At 44.2% G+C, this 21,249-nt stretch overlaps 1 protein-coding gene across 2 annotated transcripts in view; it reads left to right on the top strand.

Annotated features, from left to right (window-relative positions):
• The first annotated feature begins 20,499 nt into the window (after positions 1-20,499).
• Positions 20,500-21,249, top strand: part of LOC136337727 (sperm-associated antigen 6) — a 49,474-nt gene continuing 48,724 nt past the window's right edge. Inside the window, exons 1-2 of one of the 2 annotated variants that reach the window (XM_066279415.1) lie at positions 20,500-20,692; positions 20,783-20,878. In XM_066279415.1, coding sequence (XP_066135512.1) covers positions 20,668-20,692; positions 20,783-20,878 — 121 coding nt within the window. In that variant the 5' untranslated portion in view covers positions 20,500-20,667. The remainder of the gene's footprint in view (positions 20,693-20,782; positions 20,879-21,249) is intronic. The other variant, XM_066279417.1, reaches the window with a different exon arrangement.

Here is a 21,249-nt window from a genome sequence, read left to right as displayed (position 1 = left end):
CAAAAATGATCCTGTCTCAATTAACTACAGATTCATTCACAATATTTTGCATCCCTACTTCCAGAGCTTCACGTTTCAGCCACTCCTTCTGTGTCCAATGTTTCTCCTGAGCTCAGCTGTCCCACAAACACAGAAAGCAAGGATACTTCATGAAACCTTTCTGTTGTCCTAGCAGGAAATTTACCATTTTAAGATCCACACAAAGGATCCAGTTATGCTCCTCATACTTCAGAGAGTCGAGGACAGTTTTTATGTCATTATAATCTTCTTGCAAATGAGTTGAATAACCAATTGGAACCACTACATAAACATTACCATTGTGTAGGAGAACACATTTCAGACTCCGTTCAGAGCTGTTAAGAAATAGCCACCATGTAAGTGGTAACACCTGCCTAAATATTAGTGGATGATCTTGGAATCAGTTAAGAAATTTACTCAAGGATCATAGCATACTTTTTTGTGTGTTAGGGAACTTTTAAACGTGTTCAACCACTGGGTGGCATTGTAGTCTAAATTTGCCCCTTCTTCAACAGTTACTTCTCAGTGTTTGGATTAAAGAACTGAATGTGAGAGATTGTGTGAAGAGCAGTGTGTAGGGTAACTGAACAGTGCTACTCAGAAATAGACCAAGTCCTATCTCAGACCCCTTTTTGGAAAACTACGGAAAAGGGTGACATTTCTCAAAAAAATGCTTTTTTTAACTGACTTTATAAAATAGAATATATAGGCCCTGGCCGGTTGGCTCAGTGGTAGAACGTCGGCCTGGCGTGCAGGAGTCCCGGGTTCGATTCCCAGCCAGGGCACACAGGAGAAGCGCCCATCTGCTTCTCCACCCCTCCCCCTCTCCCTCCTCTCTGTCTCTTTCTTACCCTCCTGCAGCCAAGGCTCCATTGGAGCAAAGTTGGCCCTGGGCGCTGAAAATGGCTCCATGGCCTCTGCCTCAGGCGCTAGAATGGCTCTGGTTGCAGCAGAGCATCGCCCCCTGTTGGGCATGCTGGGTAGATCCCGGTCGGGCGCAGGTAGGAGTTTGTCTGACTGCCTCCCCGTTTCCAGCTTTGGAAAAATACAAAAAAAAAAAAAAAAATAGAATATTTAAAATTAGAATGACTGAAGTTTGTAGCTATACACAATAGCTTCTAAAATTTGTAATGCTTTTTTTCTTTTCCAGAATCTTTCTTCTGACATTAAAGAATCCATAACAGATGTTAAATTCATGTTGCAAAGAGATTGTGTGAAGGTACGTTACATTACTACATTGTGCATCGGAATTATGGTTATGAGTCTATCTAGGTTGTGTACATGATATGTACATTTAGTTTGGGAGGTTTTACTTAGGAAATTTAATAATAAATGTAAAATGAATTAGTAGAAAAAACTTTTTCATATGTATTGTTAGCTTTATTGTGGCGGGGCATTCAGTGTTAAAGTTTGCAACCACACCGTATGTTTTAGTCATTTTTAAGATAGGTGTAAAGATTCTTCAATCATGAACAATGTTCACTTCATGATTTGGGCTGAATCAAAATTTGTAGATTGTTGGTTATTGTTTGGAACAAATTGTCCCATAGAAAAATGTTGTGTAGCTATAAACAAACACCTACTTTATTCATAATATAGCTGTACTGTTGTACTAATTGTGCAGTGGAGTGTGACCACACTTTATACTTGTTTCTTTGAGGAAATGTTCCGAGTGAGGCTGCGGGCATTCATCTTTCCCATTTCAGGTCTGCGATCGTAGCAGACACCTTGTAGGGGAAGACTTTCCCCGTGCTCAGTGTCTTCCTCCTGAAGGGGCCCTGGAAGGAGATGGCCTGGGGAACGAGCTCTGGTGTCCAAGCTGCTGGGGCGGTTTAGAACGGGTCGAGTGGACAGCTGTCAGTTGGTAGAGGAGATGGAAATAGGACACTGCTTGGTGGGCCATAAGCTGAGGGTGAGGAGGGGGCCTTCTGGTGGCTGTGCCTCCCAAGAGAGTAGCAGTAGAGGGTTTCAGTGACAGTTCCAGAACAGTAGGCAGGGCTTTGACAGAGAGGTGGGAATGACATTGCTATTTCTGTGCTCTGAGTATACCCACAGGGTCTCTGGCATTCCTGGGTGACTGGTGGTCTCTGTGATCAGAGCCTCATGCTGATGAGGCTAAAGTATTGTTTTCACTCCCTCTATATGACAGCCAGTTACTTTCATCATAGAATATGTTTTTGGGCCCTGGCCAGTTGGCTCAATAGAGCATTGGCCCAGCATGTGGATGTCCCAGGTTCGATTTCCAGTCAAGGCACACAGGAGAAGTGACCATCTGCTTCACCCCTCCCTCTCTCCCTTTTCTCTCTCTCTCTCTCTTTCTTTCTTCCTCTCTCTTCTACTCCTGCAGCCATGGCTTGGTTGGAACAAGTTGGCCCCAGGTGCTGAGGTTGGCTCCAGGGCCTTGCCTCAGTTGCTGAGCTGGAGCAGAGCATTGCCAGGTAGGGGAGCTTGTCTCGCCGGGTGGTCAGGGTGCATGTGGGAGCCTCTCTGGCTCCTCACTTCTCACTTAAGGGAAAAAAAATAGTTTTTGTTCTATGGCCATACATTTTATTCTTGGATAGTTTCTGTTAGCTGCATGCTGCTTACTAAGGACAGCATTGGGGTGGGTGGCTAGGTCACCATCACTGCAGAAGGAATTCAGATCACTTGCTTTTCCTCTTGTTATGTTTCTCATTCTCATGTATGAGAATCAGGTGGAAGTTTATTTTGTGTAAACCATGGAAAGTACCAAGAAACTTTAAAAACCTGTTTAGACAGTTTTCTTTGGAAATTTAGAGAAACAAAATATTGGTTAGTTTATGAGTTAATAATCAGTGTTAAAATTTACACACATGAAAATCAGTAATATAAATGTGTAATACCCTTTTAAAATTAAGCTTTGAAAAAACTGAGTAGATTCAGATTTATCTTTTCTGTAGAAATGATCTCTCAGCCTATTCATAGTACCTAATTTTTTAAAAATCAGTTCTATATATCAATCACATAGGTGTTTTTAAATTAAAATCTGTTTGAGGCCTGGCTATACAGGCTTTTCTGAACCCTCGGGTCTTTTAGAGTTTCCTTGCTTTCTATTTTTTCTTCTTTTCCTTCATCACAAGTCACCAGGTTTGGTTTAGAAAAAGAGTGATTTGTCCTCATTTGTCTTTATGTTTTGTAGCTTTTATTTTAAGGTTCTTGGCATGTAGGAGGTTTGGGAGGCCAAGTGAACCAGTCTCATCCTTTAGCTGTTTTGCTCAAGGGCCAGTATTTAATCTGAGTTTACACATCTGCTGTGGGCCTATGCAGTTGTCCCAGTGTGCAGAGCCCCCACTGCTTTCAGGGGGTCTCACTGCTGTGCAAGGAGTGGACATAGTTTCAGGTTGGATTGTGAAAAGCTAGGCCTTTGTCTTCTGTGTGACTACCTGTGGAGAAAACTCATCAAAAGTAGATCCAGGTCTTGGCTGGTTTGCTCAGTGGTACAGTGCCCATGTGGCCTGTGGGTGTCCTGTGTTGGATTCCTGGTCAGGGCACACAGGAGAAGTGACCATCTGCTTCTCCACCCACCCAACCCTTCCTCTCATGCAGCCATGGCTCTATGGTTTGAGCAAGTTGGCCCTAGGTGCTGCAGATGGTGCCATGGCTTTTTGCCTCAGGCGCTAAAAATAACTTAGTTGCCCAACAACGGAACAGTGCCTCAGATGGGCAGAGGATCACCCTTAGGGGACTTGTGGGATGGATCTCATTCGGGGCACATGTGGGAATCTGTCTGCCTCCCCTCCTCTCACTTAATAAGAATTTTAAAAAAGGAAAGTAGATGCAAACTAGAGTCACTGTCAGTACATTATATTACCGGTCATTTTAGATCTGAAATGTATTAATTTTCAGTGCACAAAGGCTGCAGAGGAATGTTTGTCTTTTTTCTCACAAGGTTAGCTTTGGAGTCTGTCTTTTCCGTGGACATTTGTGGTCTTGGGCAGGGCAGTCATCTCATATTTGAATATTTCTTTTGTTTAAGTAAAGGGAATGGTAATATTTTCAACATGCTTAAGAGATGGATGAAAATTACATTCTAAATACTTGTGAAATACTTGAAATAAAAATTTTGACTAATACAATATTTCTAATATTCTAATCTCTTCTTATTCTTTCTTTTTAGGCTTAATGCTTATCTTCAGATAGCTATTGGAAATGCTGCTTGGCATCTCCATGGTTATTATCTATGCCAGGACGGTAGGGAAAATATTTTTTCCAAGCATGTCACACGTTTTAAGTCGGTGATTTTCCTTCTCCATCTCATGGTACACATGAATCAATTACTAAAATTATGCCATGCCACACACCAAAATATTACATTTTTTGCTAATCTGATTGTTTTTTAAAGAAGGTACAATTTTGATTGAGTCACACTGGATAGCTATTGTTGTGTTGGCTGTTGTCATTTTTTTTAAATTGAAAAGTTCTGGCGGCCCTGGCCGGTTGGCTCGGTGGTAGAGCGTCGGCCTGGCGTGCAGAAGTCCTGGGTTCGATTCCCGGCCAGGGAACACAGGAGAAGCGCCCATCTGCTTCTCCACCCGCCCCCCCTCCTTCCTCTCTGTCTCTCTCTTCCCCTCCCACAGCAAGGCTCCATTGGAGCAAAGATGGCCCGGGCGCTGGGGATGGCTCCTTGGCCTCTGCCCCAGGCGCTAGAGTGGCTCTGGTCGGGACAGAGCGACGCCCCGGAGGGGCAGAGCATCGCCCCCTGGTGGGCATGCTGGGTGGATCCCGGTCGGGCGCATGCGGGAGTCTGTCTGACTGTCTATCCCCGTTTCCAGCTTCAGAAAAATACAAAAAAAAAGAAAGAAAGAAAAAAAAGAAAAGTTCTGGCAGCACACCAGTATACCACAGCACACTAGTTGAAAATCACTGTTTTAAATGATGAAACACAGTGGAAATATATTCAGGTAAGCAGTTTGGAGGGGAAAGAATTTCTCTGGAGGTTAACGTTCTCCAATTCCAAAACTAAATTTGGAGAGCAAAAGAATTATAGTAGATAGGACAGCATGATAGGGTACAAGTTCACTCCTTATAAATACTTGTGTTTAAGGTTTTATTCTTTTCTGAATAAAATAAAATCCTCCTGCCCTGGCCAGGAGGATTAGAGTATTGCTCAGTTGGTTAGAGTATTGTCACAATGTGCTAAGATTGCAGGTTTGATCCCTGGTCAGGGCACATATAAGAACCAACCACTGCATGCATAAATAAGTGGAATAAAAACTTTCTGAGTTTCCTATCTAGGGCAAGACAGGGTGATGGGTTGTGCTTTAATTGCCTTAGCATTGAAATACAACTATTGCAGTTTGCTTTGGGAATTTATGAAGAGCAACAAATGTAGAGTATTTTGCAGTTGCATTTTGTTACTTTTAAAGTAGATCTACCAGGGTAAAGGTATGAATAATAAAAATTTGATTTAATGAACATAATTTTTAAGTAGTGTAGAACACTTCTCTACACAAACAGGTCTGAAGTGTTTGTAGTTTATTTTCTTGGTTGTACATACATCACATACACTTGTGTACTCCTACTGGTTAAATTTTTCTTTTTAGTGGGGAAAAAAATCACCTCTATTCTTAGCTTTACCAAATTGTCAAGAATCCGATGTTGTGTCTGTATAAGGAATTTTGCTGTATGTTAATTCTGAAGCTTGAAGATGATACTCTGGAAGCTTACTTAAAATTTAAAATTCATTTAAAATGCATAAAGTGCTTTCAGATTTTTTGCCAGAGAACAACATTACCATATTCATTAATTATTTTATTTTGTTTGTATTTCGAGTCCAAGTCATAGATGTTAATTTTTGTTATGCTTTATGCTCTGTTCACATTTATTAGCATTTTAAAAATGATTTTAATCTCACTCGCTGGTATAAACTATAGAATTTATCGAGTTCAAGTATATTTACAGAAATTTTAGGACACTTCATTTTATGAATAACTACCATTGAATGTATTGAAGGCAGAACGTTTTTAGTTAGGTGGATCCCGGTCGGGCACATGCGGGAGTCTGTCTGACTGTCTCTCCCTGTTTCCAGCTTCAGAAAAATGAAAAAAAAAAATGTTAAAGGCACGCTTTAAAATTAAATACTCATTGCATTTTGAAGTTATTTATTGCATGTCCTTATAAGCTAATATCTTTTTAAAATACGATACTTTGTAAAACATTGTAAGTCCTAAAATTTTTTTCATATCTGTTGGAATAACATCACTTTATTGCTTTCAAAATTTTGTGCTTTCCCAAATTTTGGTTATAACATATGTTCAATTGATGACTATGGTACTTCAGCCTGCTGGGAACTACCAGTGTCACATGTAAGAAACCTACTCAAGACACAAACTTATGTCAAGAGGAAGGGGGGAGGCCTGCCAAGGGAGGCAAAGAGACCTGAACCTCCTTCTCCTCAGCTTTTATTGATCAGAAGCAGAACAGAGGTAACAGGATTATAAGGGAGGGAGGTCAGGTGATAAGGGGAAAGAATGACTAATGGCCATTTTGCTGACAAGGAGAAAAGGGCTAATTTGGGTCGGTACATCCTTTTTCTTTTGCTAATTAACAAGCCCAAAGGAAGGGGCAATCCAGAACCTCCAGGCTAACTTTCTAAAGCCCACTCACATGCATTCCTTTGTGTCTGCACAAAGGTCACTCACTCACACAGCTTCTTGGTGTTTGCATCCAAGAGACATTCATTCAGGGCTTTTAACTAAAGTTCCCCAATCCCAGTCATAGAGGGTCCAAGGTTAGATGGGTGATTCCTTACAGATGACAAAATAGTTCAAACAGATTGTCATCAAAAATCAAGTTGGTGACTTCAATGATGTTCTTAGAATCAGATGGTATAACTGTAACCCCAGAATTACCTTCAAATTTTTCCATATTAGGTTGAAACTCTTTTGACTAATCATTATCTCAGCAACAAAGATGAAAATTATACTCAAAATCATATGTGGAATTGTTCAAATTTTCAGGTTCGGAATCACTTGAAATTACAATTTTTCACCTTTTTGAAGATGAATAACTATATCACTGCCACTGTCAAAGCTTTTATCCATCTCACTTGGAATATCTGTTAAATTGTCAGTAAATATACTCAGAATTTTTATTACTAACAAGAGACTATGATCACTTTTAATTCCTTTTGTAATTTTTAACCTCAGCAAATGAGTCTTTCATTACACTGTTTCTTTCTAAACGACAACAGTGAAAAATCAAGAATTCTTGTGATTGGCCAGAAGCCTTAGAACACAGAGCACAAGAATTCTCATGATCTGTCCGCAGTGTGTTATCTTCCTTGATGACAATGTTTGTAACAGATAACAAACTTACATGACCAGTAAACCTACGTAGAATAAAAGTTGTATCTCTGCATTATAGTAAAGCTGATAACTCTGAATTCATACCTATTTTAATTAAACCAACAAACTTAAACTAGCTTTTATTTACTAAAGATTTATCCATATAGATCATATGAACTTAAAAACATGGGTAAAGTCTCTATATTTCTAAGTGTTTAGAATACTTAATTTATTAAGTGCTTATTTATCTTTAAGCCAGTTAAATAGAGCTCGTTTACAAGCTAATTTTAGCAATACCATCCAAAAGTTGAAAAATATTATACATTTACAATATACATACATAAACATAGAGATTTCAATTTTTGTCTAAAACTTTTAGCCTTGAGACAAGTATGATAATGTAAAACTCACTGGTTTATAAAAGAACAGATGGATACTGTAAAGCCAGCAGCCAGGGTTACCATCACAGCAGCCCGGCCCATGCAGGTTCGCATTGGATTCGGACAGTCGGTAAAGAAAAAATGGAGCCAAAAACTGGTGGGCCATTTTCTTTAATTCTAGCTTGCACCCGGCGGGCAAGTAAAAACACACACTGGGCTCCAAAACCCACTCACATTCAGTACTCACAAAGCCACTGACTTATCCGAGTTTCCTAGAATCAAAGGTTTCTAGCTCACCAGACTTATTCACCTCTGTTCCCCATCTCCTTCCTTCTCCCTGCACAAACTGCACAAACTCTCTTCTCACTCAGCACTCCGCCATCTTGGCTGCTTCTCCTGGCCTCCTCCACGTGGCCTTTCTCTGCTCTCCTCTCTGCTCTGCTCTCTAATGCTAATCTCAGGAACCAAGAGCGTAAGCTCTCATTCTGCCCCCATTTTATAGTGTAGATTCCAAACCTTTAATCCAATGTACAAAATAGGGAAGTCACTAATACAAAGACACTTCTCTGAGGCATGATTGGATTGTACCGCCCCACATCAAAACGGGTGGGAAAGGCTTAATCCCAAAACCAAGTACCAGGCTACAAGGATTCTCAACACACATTAATATCACCTGGGCAATGGCCTCACGTGGGCAGGGCCATCTTTAACAAAGTGAGCATAATACATTTTATCTGCCCAACAGATACAAATTGTGTTTCTGACAAAAACTTGAAGATTCCATTTCTTCAGTTAAATGTTAGCTATCTTAGAGCCAAATTAATACTTCAATGCATGAGCATTTTCTTGAGGTTGGTGGGTGACCTAATGTCAGTGGAGCCTGTTCTGTGACCAACTTATCCTAGCATGAGTCTTAGAGTTAGTTGACAAGCCCTTGAACAGCTTTAGTGCTTATCCTGTGCTCATCAGTTTTGCAGCTTTGCTGTCGAGATTCCCATTAACCATAGAACCATTGTTCCTTTACCTCGTGTGCACATTAACAGAACAGCAGCAACCAGAGATGGTACTGAGGACTGGCCGAGAGAAAGCCTTAGGTGAGCACCACCAGCATTTCCCCACTGAACCGGCAGACCTTGGCCAGTGGGGACTGTCGGCTAAGCAAGGACCCATGACTGGTGCTCCGGCAGAGCCTCCGGATTCCCCCTGGACTGGAGAGTCAGTTAGATTGATAACAACCTAGGGAGAGCTGAGCTTGAGACCCAGAGGGACTTCCCCATGAACCTCGGAAATGGGGAGAAAGAGAACTCAAAAGGTTCACAGGGACTGGTCCCTGTGTTTCTGGTCTGTGAAGCTGTTTGATACCTCCTTGGGGGTCAGCCACTGCCATCAAGCTGTTAAGAAACAAAGTTCAACTGATTAAGTTTGCAAAATCCTTTTGGCTTTATTTAAATTGCAACTTAATTCCTTGAGGAATCAAAAACTACACTTGTCTTACAAATATAGTCTTTATAAGAACAGAAATGCAGCACACAAAGCAATTCAGAGCCCACCTGTCCTTTTCACCAATCCCCAAACATCCCCTGTTCATCTGAGAAGGCTTGCAGATATTGTAAAAGATCTGGATTTAGGAAACAGTTTTTGGGGAGTACAAATGTTCTACCTCAGTGGTCCCAACCCCTGGGCTGCGGACCGGTACCAGTCCGCAGAGAAAGAATAAATAACTTACATTATTTCCGTTTTATTTATATTTAAGTCTGAACGATGTTTTATTTTTAAAAAATGACCAGATTCCCTCTGTTACATCCATCTAAGACTCACTCTTGACGCTTGTCTCAGTCACATGATACATTTATGCATCCCACCCTAAAGGCCGGTCCGTGAAAATATTTTCTGACATGAAACTGGTCTGTGGCCCAAAAAAGGTTGGGGACCACTGTTCTACCTGGCCTTCTCCAGGAGTTCTCATTTGGGCTTTGTCTTTGAAATGCAGACTTTGGGAGGTAATTCTTATCTGAAGGAAGAAGAGAGGGGAGGCTATTTGGAACTTAGGCAAATAAAAGATCATAAGTGTCTTCTCCACAAATATTAATGAAAAGTTTTAGCTACTGAGCAGGTAACCTTCATTTATTTGGCTCCAACTGTTTTTCCATAAACTAGTGAATTCGGGCCCTATACCCGCATTCTCAGAAGGAAGCTGATGTCCTCGTAGTGGGAGAGCTGCTTGGCCTTGCTTCAACATATGCCCATCTCTGATCCAGGGACTGTGGCTGGAGGACTCCAGTGGGCCCGCCCGAGTCACTCGTCCCCCCTGGGAGGGTATGGGTGACGCCTGCCGAAGAGCCCCTCCAGGACCATGTGAAGTCACGGAGGGACTCCACCAGCCCCACACTCACCCCAGCAGACAGCCTGTGTCCACTGTGGGGTTCAACCACCTTTGGCCACCAAAAGTTTCTTAATTCCTCAGGAACAATGGCAAAAGTCACTTTTGTCAGGGCAAAGAGGCAGGGTCGGTGTAATGAAGTCAGCGGTTTACCATGTAAATAATAGAGATCCATGGCTAGTGCATAGTTAAGGAACTTTGTTACTCTGCTTCTGAAGCTACGTTCAAGCAGCGTTAACCAAGGTTCCAGTGCAGGACTGGAAAGCCCACAGTATGTTCACAGACACCTTGGGACTTTCCAACTTCCATGGGTTTTCTTTCACAAGCCAGGTGAGAAACATGAACAAAATCCAGAATGAGTTCATCCATTTGCTCCTAGAGAAGTCAGCAAGTCACAGAAAAACAGTGATGACTGACCGTTCTTAGTTGTAAACTTGTTCCTGAGGCTGCTTCAGGTGCTCTTCAAACTTGCTTTTCTTGGAACCAGCCCTTTTCTGGATTAGGGGCTCTTCCTGTCACCCTAGCAGTAGGTATGGGGAGATCAGCAGCACAGGAGAGACTCTTCTGACATTTATGGAAAGTCCTGTGTTTGTAGGTAGATCTTTCTTCCCCCTCATTGGCCTGTTCTCTGGGAAGATCAGACTTCATAATCCAGCCATAACCACACAGACCTACTGACTCAGTCTCAGCCCAACGTCGTCTCAGGAACGTTACCCTAGGCCTTAAGCACAGCCTTCCCTGAAGGACGCCGACCTGAGAGACGTGAAAGCCTTTTACTTTCTGTATGCTTTCTTGTATTATTTCCATAGACCTTTCTTATAACATAAACATGTTATTTCATATAGTCAGCATTGATTCAGTTTTTAAAAACTCATTTCAAAATACGACTCCAGTTTCACTAAGAGGAAGCTTGACATTTTAAATGTGCTTCTAGGACAGAATAAAGATCTAGTGGTGGAATGTGTTTAGCCCCAGGTCCCAGGAGGACAACCCAGAGCAGTGGTTCTGTGGAAAAAGAGCCCTGGGAAGTCCAGCCCAGGGGTTCTGTCCCGCGCTGCACAGGAGGATCACGTGGGGGCTTCGAATGCTCCCCATGCTCCAGCACACCTCAGACCACCTAGAGCAGCATCTCTGGGGTGGGGCCCACACCTGAGTGTTCTTGCGATATCCCAGGTGATTCTGGCACACAGCCCAGCTCATTAGTAAGCGTTAGCTCCACTCTCCTCCTGCATAGTTCAAGGTTTAGGTTCCGTTATGTGGAGTATTCAGTCTGTGAGAGCCTTCTGCCTGCTCAGTGCGGCATCAGGCCTAGTTCTGTGGACAGGGAAGACTGCTGATGAGTATGAAACCCACATAGATGAGCACACACTTCTGAACACAGGCTGCTAGAGGCCACTCCCTACTCACCGTGTCCTCTCCTTGGCCTCCCTGCAGGAGCTACAGTGATGGCTGTTTCCTGGATGCCTCCCTCTATCCAGAACTAGCTGACGTCCAGTGGTGCGGGCAGGAGAAAGCCAAGCCCGGGACCCTCGTGTGAGCCAGCGGCCTCAATCTGACCACCTCGCCGCCATCCTGAGATCACCTCACTGCCTCTCGTTTGCCTTACCCAGAGCACTGGCACCCTGCACCAGCTTCAGCCCTCAGCACTTTTTCTCCTGTCTCCGCATCCCCTCACACTCGGAAACCTGACTAAGGAGACATTCTCGACGTTTCCGGTCCCACTGCTGTGTGTCCCAGGGCTTTCTTGCCCACAGAAAGCCAGGCACCTGTCCTCAGTAGCACCTTGGTGGCTGCCCCCTGCCATGTCAGCCCTCAGGCCAGGAGCCATCCGAGAGGCTGGCTGGCATCAGATTCCTGTGGACAGGAGACTGTACAGAGAGCAGGAAAGGAGACTCACTGCCAGTGATCCGGGAAGACACTTGAGCTGGGGCCAGCCTGTCCCCTGGCGGCCAGCTCAGCACTTCAAGAGGAGGCTGCCTGGTGGGATGCCTAGTTGACACAGACATTCCTTGGGGGAGTGGGGAGAATGAAAAAGGAAGCTTAACACGTCGGAGATGCATCAGAGGGTCATCATCGGTTCTATGCTGCCAAAGATTTATTTATTTATTTATTTATTTATTTTATTTTTTGTTTTTTTTTTTGCATTTTTCTTTAGCTGGAAACAGGGAGAGACAGTCAGACAGACTCCCGCATGCGCCCGACCGGGATCCACCCGGCACGCCCACCAGGGGGCGATGCTTTGCCCATCCTGGGCGTCGCCATGTTGCGACCCTCCTGGGTGTCGCCATGTTGCGACCAGAGCCACTCTAGCGCCTGGGGCAGAGGCCACAGAGCCATCCCCAGCGCCCGGGCCATCTTTGCTCCAATGGAGCCTTGGCTGCGGGAGGGGAAGAGAGAGACAGAGAGGAAGGCGCGGCGGAGGGGTGGAGAAGCAAATGGGCGCTTCTCCTATGTGCCCTGGCCGGGAATCGAACCCGGGTCCTCCGCACGCTAGGCGCTGCCAAAGATTTAAAAGATTAAAAACAAAAAATAAGAGGGGCCAAGAGGAAGACATTCTTTGTGCAATGAAATCTCAAATTCTGAACTGCTACAAGACACCATGAGTCAAAGTCAACCATTTGTAAATTGTTTCCCTTCTTTATCCCTTTCTCTTCCTGGTCCCCTCTCCAAGGAGAGCCTGAAACACTAAGCTTAAGGAAGAAAAGTCAGGCCCCTACTCCTCCTTACTGAGGAACAAGAAACAAGAAGAATGCAGAGGAGAGAGGGTCCTGCAATGCCTGGGGTCTCATGCTCCAGCCCATGACCTCAGTCAGTGTTCAGGACTGAGGGAACAAAGGCAGATAGGTTTAGAAAATGACAGACCACTGCTATGGACCTTGCTTGTTATCAGTTCCTTGAAATGAACTCGCAGCTCCAGAGAGAAGAATAAGTAATAAGTCAAGGACAGACCCTCCAGCCTCCTCTTACCCCCTCCCTTCCCAAAGACACGAAAATCATGTAGGCCTACAAACAAAGAAGTCATAGAAATAGGCATTTGTCACAGGAAAGCTAAAGCTGTAAAAGTATATAAGTTGTAAGAAATAGAACTTCGGGGAGCATGTCTTTGGAGCTACTAGTTCCATGTGCTCCACCAGCTTTTAATAAATTTTCTCCTCCTCTGATAAAGTTAACTGAGTATCTGTCCTCCCTCGAGTCGCTTCCCGTGACAAGCTGACATGATGGTGAGGTCAGCGGGGTCTTGGCTGGCGGGGCTGACTCGGAGCTCCGCGAGTCAGACGTGGAGCAGCCGGGCCTGTGGGGAGCAGTGGGCACCCTTAGCCCTACTCTGCTCCCAAGCCCAAGACAGAGCTGCTCTCCTCTGGGTATTTGTAGGAAATGTAAGGCAGGCAGTGATTGCTGAAAGTGGTTCTCTCATTAAAACAACCAGTAAAATTGTATACTATTTTTTTGCACAAGGTGTTTCATTGTATTTTTTTATGGGAAACCAAGGGAAAAGCACACTGCAATTCATTCAAAGTGTTTAACTGTTGTGGCTCATTTTATGTTTGGTAGCACTTGTGTGACAAAGAGCTCAGATCTGACCTCAGTTACCAACGTGTCACCTATTCAAAAAACCCAGCTATGCCCTTAGGAAGATTTTAGTCCCGTGTCTACTAGGCAGAGCAGGGCTGGAGAAAATGCCAGCTCCCAGGACGCCCGTGTGCCTACAGCATCGTCAGCCATCTTGATGCACCACATTTGTCTGCAGCCACCAAAAGAAGAAAGAAGAGCAAAAAAGGTTTGGGAGCTGCACGTTTACATGTGTTTTGAGCTACGCTTGATACACAACTGGAAAGCCATCAATCTTCAAAGGCCTCAGAACTACTTTTATAATAGTAACAAGTGCACACTCTTAGTTGGGTCATTCAAAAGGCATAAACACGGTCTCCACAGAGGTGCCATGCTGTGCTTATTGGCCCAAGTGGGTGATGGGGCTGTTTTTTCTCATTCTTAATGACTTCTTATCAGAAAAGCATTGTACAGCCAGAATCAGGAGCTGGGGAGGGCATAGTTTTGTGGGAAAGCAGGACTGAAGTCAGCTTTAGCATAAAAAGAAAAATATTTGTTATTCACGTACATGGAATCCAAGAATAAGACTCCACCAGACCAGGAGGGTGTGGATGGACCTTAAACAAAATACCATGCTGCAGCCTCTGCTGCAGCTGGCAAAGCCTGTGGACTCAGCAGGCTGGGACCCTCTGGACAATGATTTTGGGGATTGATTGGGGGTATGTTTAATTTTTTTTCTCTTATTTTGATGGCCAAAGCCACAAACAGCAGGGTTTTTCCCTTCCCCACTTGGAAGCATTATACATCGGGCCATTTTCCTTTCTCCCAAAAGCTGATATGTGGATAATCAAACTAAATTATGTGCAACAGGAAAAGTCAAAGGGGAAATAGAAAAGGTGATATGGTTACACAACATACAGTAGTTTGACATCAAGTCTGAAGTCAATCGGGTCAAGCTTTTAGCCCAACTGGGTTACAAGAAATGAGATGAAAATTATTTCTAAACACCCGGGTTCTGGGTTCTGGATTCTAGGGGGCAGAGAGGAATGGAGGGGGAGGGTGATTACAGTTCAAACATCATAAGAGTCTGGTAGTAAAGATGGAGATGAAGTAAGATATGTTCTACTGTTGAGCTGTGTTCAGCAAGTACAAAGTGACAAAGTATTAGTCCTTTGAGACTGACATGATGAATGAGCAGTGTGGTAGGAAATAATAATAGTGTACACAACAAGCACTTGCAAGCTCTTTATTGCCAGGAACCAGCGCAGCTCCAAATAACGGTGCGGAATTAAGGAAACACTTATCAAAACAAAAACGATGGGACCAGGAGGACTCTTCAAACTGCCTGGCTGTATCTGAGTGCCCCATAGCCCCAGTTTGCTTTATTATATAGCATATGCAAATCAAGGACCTTGATACAAAGTTGCACATCCAAAGCTAAGACAGGAACTCTCCCAAGGCAAAAACAGGATACATTAGTGAAATCTACCAACATCTGAAACAAAGAGTCAGAGGAAGGACATGTATATTGCTTCCAGCAACCCAAGGAAGCAAGTAGAGTGGGTGCAAATACTCAGCATCATAGCCAAATATGGAGATGGAGGGGGAAGAACTTAGCCTTTTGCTAAGCCTCAAATCTAAAATGGTTTTTTGCCATTTATGGTCCACAACTTTATAGATGCCTATCTTTCCTTTTTGGGGGGGAGGGGTACAGATAGGAAGGGAGAGATGAGAAGCATCAATTCATCATTGTAGCACCTTAGTTGTTCATTGATTAGTTGTTCAAACATGAAATGAAGTGTCTGTTAACAATAGATGGTAAAGCATTTGTGAGTTATTTACTCGCTAAATAACACACTAAATTGAAATAATAAATTAATATAGAAAAATCTGTATTAAAATTATTTGGAATTTAAATTTCTGTTTTTCATTATATGTTTTGAAATTTTACTTACTGTGTTTTGTTAACAATTTCATAGTGATTTCTTCCTAGAACCTATCATTTATGTTTATTAAGTGAACAAATCAATTTTTAATGTTAAAAATTATGTATGTTACATAGGGGGGGACATAAAAATTTTAGAAAGTTTAAGGTGGGGCATGGCACAAAAAAGGTTGGGAAACACTGCCTTAGGCTGTCAAATAAAAGAAAAAAAATTGATACCAGCCAACACAATAACCATCTAACGTGAATGATTAAAACTTATACCTATTATTTTTGTCAGATTGGCAAAAATATCTATTTCAGTGTGCTGCAGAATTTTAGTAATTAGTTTGTGTGTGCCGTAAGATGAAAAAAGTTGAAAATTGCTGGCTAAGAGCAATGACAGCCTTAAAACAAGGCAGGCTATGCCTTGTTTAAGTATATGCTTGTTGAGTGAATTAAAACTTTGTTTACATATCTGACTTCCACTAGATTTCATGTCCTAGAAGACAGGCATATTCTGTTATTAGCAAAGTGTCTAGCACATATGTATGAACAATTGATTCACTTCAGAAGTAGTTCTTAAAATGTGGATGTTATCTAATTAAGCTAGAAGTTGATGAAAAAAATACATGTATGTTAAATTTCAAAATTCTTTTCAGAATGTGTAGACTATATTCCCATGATAATGAAATTTCCTGAATTTCCAAAGCAGATTTTTAAAGAGAAGCAGAACAGGATTTTTAACTGGTTTTATACTGTCATCCTTTTTAGTCTCATTTTCATAAATAGAGGAATGCAAAGATGATTTTGAAGTTACATAAGATTAGCTTTTTATAAAAGAGCCAAAATCTTCCAAACAAACCTTTCATGTAAGCATTTTACAAATTGTCTATATAGTATGTTTCATTCTCAATCAAATGTAAAGTTCAATGTGTCAAATACATTGTATATTTATTTAAAGGTAGCTGGTACTTAAAGAATTTTAATCTTAAAAAGCACTTTCTAAAAAACCTGAAATATCCCTTTAAATAGTTTTCTTTCTCACTGCTTAACTGTTAGAAGTTCAGAGTTTTTCTTTTTCTTTTTTTTTTCTTTTTTTTGTATTTTTCTGAAGCTGGAAACGGGGAGGCAGTCAGACTCCCGCATGCGCCTGACCGGGATCCACCGGCATGCCCACCAGGGGGCAATGCTCCGCCCATCTTGGGGCATTGCTCTGTCGTGACCAGAGCCACTGTAGCGCCTGGGGCAGAGGCCAAGGAGCCATCCCCAGCGCCCGGGCCATCTTTTGCTCCAATGGAGCCTCGGCTGCGGGAGGGGAAGAGAGAGACAGAGAGGAAGGAGTGGGGCAGGGGTGGAGAAGCAGATGGGTGCCTCTCCTGTGTGCCCTGGCCAGGAATCGAACCCGGGACTTCTGCACACCAGGCCGACGCTCTACCACTGAGCCAACTGGCCAGGGCCCAGAGTTTTTCAAACCCTGGTTGGGGACTGGTGCCTGTTGGACAGAACTTTCATGCTGGTCCTCCAAAGAATTAACCACCTTGATGTTGTATCAAGAATTTCCTGCCCTTCCACAAAAGAGTTAATCTCTCTGAAGATTATTATTAAAGTTGATCTATAACCTTCATACAACATCAGGATGGTCAACTCTTTCGCTGACCAGCACAAAATTTCTGGTGGACCAGCACTGGTCCTCAAACTGGCAGTTGAAAAACACTGTTGTATGTGATCATGGGGCATTCAATTAACTTTGTAAAAATAGAATATTTAATCTTTAAGTTAGGAAGTTGAATAGTGGGTCAGAAAATAGTGGGTCAGAAAAAAAAGCCAACCTAGGCTTTTTTTATCAGAGTAATCTGTTGCCATATTTTATATTTGAATTGCTATGATCATTCTGTTACATCTATCCATTTATTTTAAAGACTTCTAAGAAAGAAAGCTAGAATTGAGCAAGGATTTATTTTCACTAATATGTTCAATTTCAGATATAAAGTGGGAAACCTATGTTATATTTTATCAGGAACAAGACAATTTAATTCTTCAACATTGTTAATGACAGACTCTCAGAATTTATTTATTTATTTATTTGTATTTTTTTGTATTTTTTTTTTCTTTTCATTTTTCTGAAGCTGGAAACAGGGAGAGACAGTCAGACAGACTCCCGCATGCGCCCGACCGGGATCCACCCGGCACGCCCACCATGGGGCAACGCTCTGCCCACCAGGGGGCGATGCTCTGCCCATCCTGGGCGTCGCCATGTTGCGACCAGAGCCACTCTAGCGCCTGGGGCAGAGGCCACAGAGCCATCCCCAGCGCCCGGGCCATCTTTACTCCAATGGAGCCTTGGCTGCGGGAGGGGAAGAGAGAGACAGAGAGGAAGGAGAGGGGGAGGGGTGCAGAAGCAAGTGGGCGCTTCTCCTGTGTGACCTGGCCGGAATCGAACCCGGGTCCTCCGCACGCTAGGCCGATGCTCTACCGCTGAGCCAACCGGCCAGGGCCATTTTTTTGTATTTTTCTGAAGCTGGAAACCGGGAGAGACAGTCAGACAGACTCCCGCATGTGCCCGATGGGGATCCACCTGGCACGCCCACCAGGGGGCGACGCTCTGCCCACCAGGGGGCGATGCTCTGCCCCTCCGGGGCATCACTCTGCCGCGACCGGAGCCACTCTAGCGCCTGGGGCAGAGGCCACAGAGCCATCCCCAGCGCCCGGGCCATCTTTACTCCAATGGAGCCTTGGCTGCGGGAGGGGAAGAGAGAGACAGAGAGGAAGGAGAGGGGGAGGGGTGCAGAAGCAAATGGGCGCTTCTCCTGTGTGCCCTGGCCGGGAATCGAACCCGAGACTTCTACACGCCAGGCCGACGCTCTACCACTGAGCCAACCGGCCAGGGCTCAGACTCTCAAAATTTATAGTTAAAAATAGCCTGACCAGGCAGTGGTGCAGTGGGATAGAGTGTCAGGCTGTGATGCTGAGGACCCAGGTTTGAAACTCCGATGTCACATCACAGGCTTGAGCGTGGGCTCATCCATCTTGAGCACAGGCTCACCAGCTTGAGTGCGGGGTTGCTAGCTTGAGCATGGGATCATAGGCATGACCCCATGGTTGCTGGCTTGAGCCCTAAGGTCTCTGGCTTGAGCCCAAGGTAGCTGGCTTGAGCAAGGGGTTGCTGGCTTGAGCAAGGGGTCAGTCACTGGCTTGGTTGGAGCCTCCCGGGTCAAGGCATATATGAGAAAGCAATCAATGAACAACTAAGGTGCTGCAACTATGAGTTGATGCTTCTCATGTCTCCTTTGTTCTGTTTGTCCCTGTCTGTCTCTCTCACTAAAAAAAACAAAAACAAAAACATTAGGTACTATTAGAACTTAGGTTTTCAACCTTTGTAGCATTCGATAGACTTATGTTTATACGTTTAGGTCTTTTTCACCACTGAGCTCTTATCTCAATACTTTTAAAGTAGAAAATACATAGTAAAACAATTACTAAAAATGGCAGGTGTACTAGCATGGGAGTTTGTTTAAGAACTGAAACCAATTATGAAACTTTTTAGTTTTAAGGAGATTTTTAAAAAATAATGCAACAAGGAACCAACCGTAAACAAAAGTACAATGAAAGTTTATTTCCCATTTTAATTATTTGCTCAATCTCCCTCCCCCCCATCTTGAAAAGAAAATGCCCCAAAACTTTAATTTTAAAGGATCTGGTTCCTTAGTGGAGATCATTGTGAAACTTACTACTTAAAGTTAAGCGATTGTGGGTATCACTGGCTTCTGAACTGCGGAGCAATAGACAGGCACCTTCCTTACTGAAACACACTTCCTGCTCTTCCTCATTGAGGGTCCATTCCACAACTATCTGAGGCTCCACAAAATATCAGGATTTCATCAGAGAGTTCAAGTCAGAATAAGATTTCCAAGATTATTTTATAGGACTCATCCCAAATATCAAAACCTGCTAAATTTGCATGCTCCCTTCTATTGAATAAGAGATGCCGAAAAGTTTCCTGTTTTGGCTCTTACTCAGCAGCACCTAGTAAAATTGTAGTTTCTGTGGGAGAAACATTTTAAGTTGACATTCGTGATTGAAGCATTTGGTAAACAGTTTTTAGAGATGATATAACCAGTGAGTGCCTAATTTTTGTTTAAAAAGACTCGGTAAAGACTTAAAGTTATATTAACTAGGGAAACTGGTTAAGATCATTTGAATTAGGACCTTCCAGGTCAAGATGCTCTCCCTTTCTTGGGGCGAGGGGACAACATTCAGCAACAAAATGAAGCCTAAATTTAAATGACAAAGTAAAAATGTTTTAAAATCATACAAAAGCGAGGAGACCGCAAAGCTAGTAGTATGGGAGATACTCACAGAGACAGGTCATTTATCACATCGTTTCCTCTCTGCTTTTCTCTTTGAATATCGGTGTGCTTACTAAATGCTTTCAGTACAATATCGTTAAGTGTATGAACATCATTGTCTTGACCCAGCAGGAATTTTGACAACCGAAATGCCAGGTGCTATATAAAAGGTGGACTAAAGAGTAAAACACTTGACTTTACGGTTGCATTGACAATAACATATTTATCAGATTATTCAATGTCAAAGCCAAGACGACTCCATTGCCTAGTTTCCCTTTCTCTCTGCACTTGTACCGGTTCTCCCCGCGAGCGAGCGGGGCTCCCGGATGGGACGTTTCGTGCCCAGTCTGGCATATACGCAGGTCAGGGATCGGTTTGTAAAGAACGTGTGCTTCAGGCGACGCTCTACTCAGCAGGGTACGGACACTCGACGGTGCACGACTCCTGACTCCTGCAGGGGATGGACGCGCTTGGCAAGTTGAAAGTACCCCTGCAGGCGGAGTTACCCCGGGGCTGGCCGTTTGCCCCCGCGCGCGCGGGACGCGGTGGTGGGGGGGGGGACGTCGTGACGTCACTCTCCGGGCTGGCTGTTGCCGCCTAGCGGCCACGTTCTGGTCCCAGTCGGTTGCCGGGGAGACGCAGGTACACAGGGAGGACCGGCTCCCGGGGGACGTTGAGTCCCCCTTTCAGTCGCCGGGTCCGCTGCACCTTTACCTAGCCTCGTCGTCCTCGAGCTTGTGGCCGGCGGGGAGCTGCGGGCACCATGAGTCAGAGGCAGGTGCTGCAAGGTAGGGCCTGGGGCGGGCGCCCCGACGGCTAGCAGAGGGAGCCCGGGGAAGACGGGGTGGAGGGGTGCTCCACGGTGTCTCTCCTCTCAGTGTTCGAGCAGTACCAGAAGGCCCGAACCCAGTTCGTGCAGATGGTGGCAGAGCTGGCGACCAGACCCCAAAACATCGAGACCCTGCAGAACGCGGGTGAGCCCAACCCCCGTCGCCCCGCACCCCCAGGGCTGTGTGACCGAGTGCCTCGGCCTTGCCCTTTGCCCCGAGTCCTTAGTTACCCGGTGTCCTCACCGTATGCCCTCTGGCCAGTCCCCGCCCTGTTAGCCCCTGGCCTCTATTAGCCCAGAGTCCCGGGTTCCCCACCTCAACCCTCCCCTTACCCCGGCCCCCTATGCCCATAACCGGAGACGGATTAAGGTCGGTTGAGGCCGCGGGCGCAGAAGAAAATATTGGACCCCTTATATTAGAAAAAAGTGTAAAGTTGGGGTTTTGCGGGGCCTTTCAGAAGTTGGGGCCCAGGGCGCGTGTCGGGTGTGCCAGCCATTTAGTCCGTCTCTGCCCAT

The sequence above is a fragment of the Saccopteryx bilineata genome, chromosome 5, assembly GCF_036850765.1.
Source record: "Saccopteryx bilineata isolate mSacBil1 chromosome 5, mSacBil1_pri_phased_curated, whole genome shotgun sequence".
Classification (NCBI taxonomy): domain Eukaryota; kingdom Metazoa; phylum Chordata; class Mammalia; order Chiroptera; family Emballonuridae; genus Saccopteryx; species Saccopteryx bilineata.
The sequence above is the reverse complement of the archived record's forward strand: the minus strand, read 5'-3'. Positions and strand labels throughout refer to the sequence as shown.